At 34.3% G+C, this 7,642-nt stretch overlaps 1 protein-coding gene across 1 annotated transcript; it reads right to left on the bottom strand.

The window, feature by feature from the left end:
• Positions 1-735: 735 nt before the first annotated feature.
• LOC106079444 (uncharacterized) lies at positions 736-6,857 on the bottom strand. The gene is made up of 4 exons (XM_013240611.2): positions 6,701-6,857; positions 5,521-5,680; positions 3,717-3,931; positions 736-969 (listed from the first exon to the last, which is right to left on the bottom strand). Exons 2-4 carry the CDS (start codon positions 5,674-5,676, stop codon positions 894-896), a joined length of 447 nt encoding a protein of 148 aa, XP_013096065.1. The 5' UTR covers positions 5,677-5,680; positions 6,701-6,857; the 3' UTR covers positions 736-893.
• Positions 6,858-7,642: the final 785 nt, after the last annotated feature.

Here is a 7,642-nt window from a genome sequence, read left to right as displayed (position 1 = left end):
TATAGGGCAGATGATGTAAAGGTCATCTGTTTCTGTGGTCTATATGGCAGATGATGTAAAGGTCATCTGTTTCTTTGGTCTATATGGCAGAAGATGTTAAGGTCATCTGTTTCTGTGGTCTATATGGCAGAAGATGTTAAGATCATCTGTTTCTGTGGCCTATTCTTATTAGAACGTTCCATAATTTTTTCCAATTATTTTTTCGCTTCCCCCTAAATTTAGGTTTAATATTTCATACAACATTGTATTCATTTTAATTCGAATTGTTTTACTGAAGAGTGAAGAAAAAATAATTTACAGTCAACTGAAACATTTTCACAATTTTAAATCCTTCACAATTTCTTCCCTAACTTGCGTGAAATGAAGTCGTTAAGCCAACTTACAACTAAGCGAAGCAAGGGTATCAGTAAATATACAACTAAAGCCTTTCAGGTTGTTATGGGATGTCACGGATGAATGTGTGTATGTGTGTATAATCTATTTTTTACAATCTGCGCGAATGACCGGAAGTGTGTTTTGTTTTCAGAGAGATTTCAGCTGGTGTGATATGCAGTAAAGCTGATTAAAGTTTATGTTTTTGATCTAGTGGTTTCATTGTTTTATTTCGTTAACTACAGCTGAACCAGGGACACCTAGAGACGTATCGAGACCTAAGGTAGATTCTATCGAGTTATTATTATAAATAGAATAGGAAAGCTGTGACATGGGCACACATTAAAAGATGTAACATGTTCATTTAATTTTGGTACAAATTTATTTGTGACGTATACAAAGCTGAAACGAGAGAAATATCTGCTTTCCTTGTCATATACCAAGTATTCTTCCAAACATTTTTCTTTTGTCTTACACAAAATACTATTTTTAATAGATCGATTCCAAACGTTTGATTCTCTTTATTGAGCTGGGGCCTGCAGACTTTTTCCAAAGTTGTGAAGATGTTCTAAAGTCTCGAGTAAAATTGTCCAGTACCTGAAAAAATATTCAGAGAGTTTATATTACACTATAAATAATAGGCTACATCTGATTTAGTATAATTTTTTTTATTATAGCTTTTATATAGCGCTACTTTCATGCTTATAGCATGCTCAGAGCGCTTTTGGTCCAATCTCATTTGTAGACCGGTGGGGGGGAGGGGGTATCTAGGAGTTGGTTTTCCGTGCTGCCTTTAGGCGCTCAGTAAACACAACTGCCCGAGTCGGGTGTCGAACCTCGAGCCCCCTTCTAGGTAGCCAAGCCAAGCCACTTGACCTCTCGACCACGCTTCCTACCAAGCCTGACAATGACAAATAAATAGCTGTTTCTACACAATGAATTATTTAAATGTTTAAATTTAAATTATTTAAATTTTTTCGACATTTACAAGTGGATACAAACGTAGAATTACTTGAAATGGAAACGTTGTTTTTTACTCTAAATATTTAATGTAGATATTCATGGTAAATTGTGCATGTTTATGAATGAGAATCAGAATTTATGTTTACCAAATCCATTCACAGCTCAATCATTATACTAGAAAAGTTCTAATTACAGGTTAGCACACTCTTTATTACACACAGAAAATCTTAGGGGTTTTATCACTGTATGGGCAAAATTATGAGTGGACAGATGATTGTAAGGGCAACTATGTGCAGAAGTATGTATGAACAGAAGTATGTATGAACAGAAGTATGTATGGACAGAAGTATGTATGAACAGAAGTATGTATTGACAGAAGTATGTATGAACAGAAGTATGTATGAACAGAAGTATGTATGAACAGAAGTATGTATGAACAGAAGTATGAATGAACAGAAGTATGTATGAACAGAAGTATGCATGAACAGAAGTATGTATGAACAGAAGTATGTATGAACAGAAGTATGTATGAACAGAAGTATGTATGAACAGAAGTATATATGAACAGAAGTATGTATGTACAGAAGTATGTATGAACAGAAGTATGTATGAACAGAAGTATGTAGGCCTATGAACAGAAGTATGTATGAACAGAAGTATGTATGAACAGAAGTATGTAGGCCTATGAACAGAAGTATGTATGAACAGAAGTATGTATGAACAGAAGTATGTATGAACAGAAGTATGTATGGACAGAAGTATGTATGAACAAGGATGTATGAACAGAAGTATGTATGAACAGAAGTATGTATGAACAGAAGTATGTATGAACAGAAGTATGTATGGACAGAAGTATGTATGAACAGAAGTATGTATGAACAGAAGTATGTATGAACAGAAGTATGTATGAACAGAAGTATGTATGGACAGAAGTATGTATGAACAGAAGTATGTATGAACAGAAGTATGTATGTACAGAAGTATGTATGAACAGAAGTATGTAGGCCTATGAACAGAAGTATGTATGAACAGAAGTATGTATGAACAGAAGTATGTATGAACAAGGATGTATGAACAGAAGTATGTATGTACAGAAGTATGTATGAACAGAAGTATGTATGAACAGAAGTATGTATGAACAGAAGTATGTATGAACAGAAGTATGTATGAACAGAAGTATGTATGGACAGAAGTATGTATGGACAGAAGTATGTATGAACAGAAGTATGTATGAACAGAAGTATGTAGGCCTATGAACAGAAGTATGTATGAACAGAAGTATGTATGAACAGAAGTATGTAGGCCTATGAACAGAAGTATGTATGAACAGAAGTATGTATGAACAGAAGTATGTATGAACAGAAGTATGTATGGACAGAAGTATGTATGAACAAGGATGTATGAACAGAAGTATGTATGAACAGAAGTATGTATGTACAGAAGTATGTATGAACAGAAGTATGTATGAACAGAAGTATGTATGAACAGAAGTATGTATGGACAGAAGTATGTATGTATGAACAGAAGTATGTATGAACAGAAGTATGTATGAACAGAAGTATGTATGAACAGAAGTATGTATGGACAGAAGTATGTATGAACAGAAGTATGTATGAACAGAAGTATATATGAACAGAAGTATGTATGTACAGAAGTATGTATGAACAGAAGTATGTCGGCCTATGAACAGAAGTATGTATGAACAGAGGTATGTATGAACAGAAGTATGTAGGCCTATGAACAGAAGTATGTATGAACAGAAGTATGTATCAACAGAAGTATGTATGGACAGAAGTATGTATGAACAAGGATGTATGAACAGAAGTATGTATGAACAGAAGTATGTATGTACAGAAGTATGTATGAACAGAAGTATGTATGAACAGAAGTATGTATGAACAGAAGTATGTATGGACAGAAGTATGTATGAACAGAAGTATGTATGAACAGAAGTATGTATGTACAGAAGTATGTATGAACAGAAGTATGTATGAACAGAAGTATGTATGAACAGAAGTATGTAGGCCTATGAACAGAAGTATGTATGAACAGAAGTATGTATGAACAGAAGTATGTATGAACAGAAGTATGTATGAACAGAAGTATGTATGAACAGAAGTATGTATGAACAGAAGTATGTATGTACAAAGGAGTAAACAGTAAGAATTGGAGCGGACAGAGTGTTAAATAGTAAGTTTGTGCGAGCACAAAGAAGATTAAGTAACCGGAAAGATGAATAAGCAGCTTGATAAACGAACACAATGATGAGGCTAGAAATGCTGTGTGATCAAAATATTCAATCAATAAAAAGCGTTAATGAACAAAAACTAGAAGAGAAGACAAAGACATTTTAATCTGGCTGAAAAACATTTCATACAAACCTGACGAATTCAAAATGACTGACGATTCCATTACCATCTCCGTCCATCAAGGCGTAGAAGTTATCGTAGTCGTTGTGGTATAGAATATGGTCGCCGTCTACGTCATAGATGTCAAAAAGCGCATCGTGAAAAAGGTTAAGGGTCGGTTCGTGCTGGTTCACATAGTTAATGTACTCAACACGGCTGACTCGTCCATTGTGGTCAGCGTCATATTGCTGAAATGGGAAACATCTTTTTGCTAACATATATCAATATATCGTGTATCAATAATTAATTAAGTCCTTTACAGTCTGATTGTGCTAAGAATTTCGATGGAAGCGCGCTGGCTGAGTGGTAAAGAGCTTGGCTTCCGAACCGAGTCCAGGTTAGAATCCTGGTGAAGGCTAGGACTTTTAATTTCGGGATCTTTAGGGCGTCTCTTATACCAGTCGTTGTGCTGGACACATGACAATGAAAGCGTGGACCACAGAAGTAGGTGATCTTTATATCATCTTTATGCTGTGAGCTTTATATCTTTTTGATGTGACCTTTATATCATCTTTATGATGTGACCTTTATATCATCTTCATGATGTGACCTTTATATCATCTTTATAATGCGACCTTTATATTCTCTTTACGATGTGACCTTTTTATCCTCTTTATGAAGTGATCTTTATATCCTTTATGATGTGACCTTTATATCATCTTTTTGATGTGACCTTTATATCCTCTTTATGATGTGACCTTTATATCATCTTTATGATGTGACCTTTATATCATCTTTATGATGTGACCTTTATATCATCTTTATGATGTGACCTTTATATCATCTTTATGACGTGACCTTTATATCATCTTTATGATGTGACCATTACATCATCTTTATGGTGTGACCTTTATATCACTTTTATGATGTGACCATTACATCATTTTTATGGTGTGACCTTTATATCATCTTTATGGTGTGACCATTACATCATCTTTATGATGTAAAATGTGTATCATCTTTATGATGTGACCTTTATATCATCTGTATGATGTGACCTTTATATCATCTTTATGATGTGACCTTTATATCATCTGTATGATGTGACCTTTATATCATCTTTATGATGTGACCTTTATATCATCTTTATGATGTGACCTTTATATCATCTTTATGATGTGACCATTACATCATCTTTATGGTGTGACCTTTATATCACTTTTATGATGTGACCATTACATCATCTTTATGATGTAAAATGTGTATCATCTTTATGATGTGACCTTTATATCATCTGTATGATGTGACCTTTATATCATCTTTATGGTGTGACCTTTACATCATCTTTATGGTGTGACCTTTACATCATCTTTATGATGTAACCTTTATATCATCTTTATATTATCTTTGTATCATCTTTCATTGTGGGAATAAAAATTATATTGTGCGAATTGAGTTAGGTTTCCACTTGATTTTAAAGTGTGCATTATATTAAAGGATCTTCTACAAGTTATCTTTGTAAGAAAAAAAAAATAAAATAAGATTATTATAGAAATGCATGGTAGGAATGGACGACTGTCATCTAGATGGCCCGCGTTCAAACCTTGTATATCTAATCTTAAGGAACACCCATAACGTGTAAATCAAATTATGATGAAATTCCAAGAGGTGTACATTAGGGAGTGTCCACACGCCATTCTGCTTACAGAAAACTTGTGAGCAATCATATTTTGGGTTATTTAGATTGACATGAAAACTTGTAAGCAATCATATTTTGCGTTATTTAGACTGACATGAAAACTTGTGAGCAATCATATTTTGTGTTATTTAGACTTACCTGAAAGTTTAGGTCAATTTCATTCCTGTCTACTTGACCGTTGAGATCCTTGTCCACTAAAATAAACATGTAGGTGGCTGTTAAATTGTAGGGCCTCAAGTCAACGTTTTGAGCGAAAGCAAAAGCCGGAAGTAACAGGAGAAGAAACTTCAACATTTTTCTGAAATAAAGAAATAAATGCGATCTGTCAACAAAAAAAATGTAATTCCAAGCGCAAGAAAGTGAGGACTACGGAAGACGGATGGCTGCTTGGTATGCACTCTAGACTGTCGTTCGATGATCACCCAGCCCGCTGTCATCTCCTATTGTCCTGAGGGAGGCTTGTGCTAGAGTGTAGTTATCAGAAACGTTAAACAAACAAAAGAAGTGTGGGTTCTTCTCCATCTTTTCCCCTTTAGTTTACAGTTACTTCTCTTGTTGTCACGTGCTGACATGTCAGTGATTGTGTTCTTATTGTGCGTGGGAATGTGGATACCTCATGCGGACACACGACTAGTGTGTATAAGGAAGATTTCTTTTTCGAATTTGAAGGAGTTTGTTTTTTTGTTAAAGAGATTCAGGATATATGTGAATTTTTTTTTTGGATTATTATAAGTTAATTCTTTTGCATGATGATCAAGTCATTGGACGAGACCATGATAAGAGACTACGCTTCGAGTAAATATGCTGTTTTCAGACAAAGAGAGGCGCATGGGTGAGTATTTTTTTGTTATAACCTTAAACTATAGCACCATCAATCTCGTAAATATTAATATAACCATAGTATCGTCCATTGATACCACAATACGCTAAAATCAATAAATAAAGAGAATATACGGGGCAGACTTTACAATAGAGACTTACAAATCTAAAGGAAGAAGTAGGCCTACACTGAAACAAGTTCAGAAAAGCCAGGGGATGTAATCGAGGGTTTGCCTCAATGAAACAGAAGAACAAATCAGATTAATAATAATAAAAAGATTAACAAATGGTATGCAACAAAAAATCTTTTTAGATGAAAGTCAGTTATAAGATAAGAAAAGATATACAATATTTAGAACATAGTAAAATGAGGAAAAAAAAAAAAAACTCTTTGTCTACTGTTAATGGAAGAAAGACATATAACAAAAAAATAGAGAATATGCATTGTTGTGTACTATGCCTATATTATAATGAAAGACCATAATCATTGTCAACTTACGCTAGTGAAGACAATGTGACAGCTCTTAGTATCACTATTAATGAATGGAATAATCTTTAGTTGAGCTGCCTGGCTTTTATATCAGAATTATTATCAATGAATCAGTGATGTCTGAATGTATAAGCATGATTAATTTTCCAGAGATTACACTTAGGACAAGGATTCCCAAGTTACACGACCCAGTCTTGTCAATGAGTCGGGGAAATTAGTGAGCTCAACATTTTAGTGAAAACATTTTTTTTTCACGGACTTAGATTCTAGATCTTATTAATAGAAACTAGACAAAAACTTCGGAGTTGATTTAGAATAAAAATAATTAAAAAACATTTTTCAAGTGAGATTAAATTAAAGTATAATAATAATAATAATAATAATAAGGCTAGTCTTCGAGTCCCTATATTAGTGAATAATGCAGTGCTTCCCGTGGCTGCGCAGTCCCAGCTGTGACCTACATATTTTGCCACACACAGGGCAAGCATAACCATTGTCGCAGGCGGTCGATTTAGATTTTCTTTTCGCCGTCTGCGTTTGTCCTCGGCAGCAGATTTTCTTTTGATCTCAAATGTGTATCCCGCGGCCTTCGTGAGTGACCTCCAGCTGCCTCGTTCTGAGGCCGCATGCAACCAGGTGCTCTCTTCTATGTCAGCCAAAGAAAGTTGACGCCTAAGTATATTAAAGTATATTAGAATATCTAATTGCTTAAAGAAATTCAATATATATATATATATATATAATGGGACAAGGACGACAATGTTTAATGTTTCAAATACTCAGCTGTAGAGCTTCTATCTTTTTTCCCTATGTTTTTGAAGCTTTGAGTGTCATTTGTCCTCCATGTCGGTTGCAAGCAACGTGAAGATTCTTTAATATTTTGTTTAAACGATTTTTTCGTTTCCATTTTTAGACTAACAAATGTCTTTCTGGTGAAACAAACTTTCTTTT

This window comes from Biomphalaria glabrata, chromosome 10 (assembly GCF_947242115.1).
Source record: "Biomphalaria glabrata chromosome 10, xgBioGlab47.1, whole genome shotgun sequence".
Classification (NCBI taxonomy): domain Eukaryota; kingdom Metazoa; phylum Mollusca; class Gastropoda; family Planorbidae; genus Biomphalaria; species Biomphalaria glabrata.
This window is presented reverse-complemented; position numbering and strand designations above follow the sequence as displayed.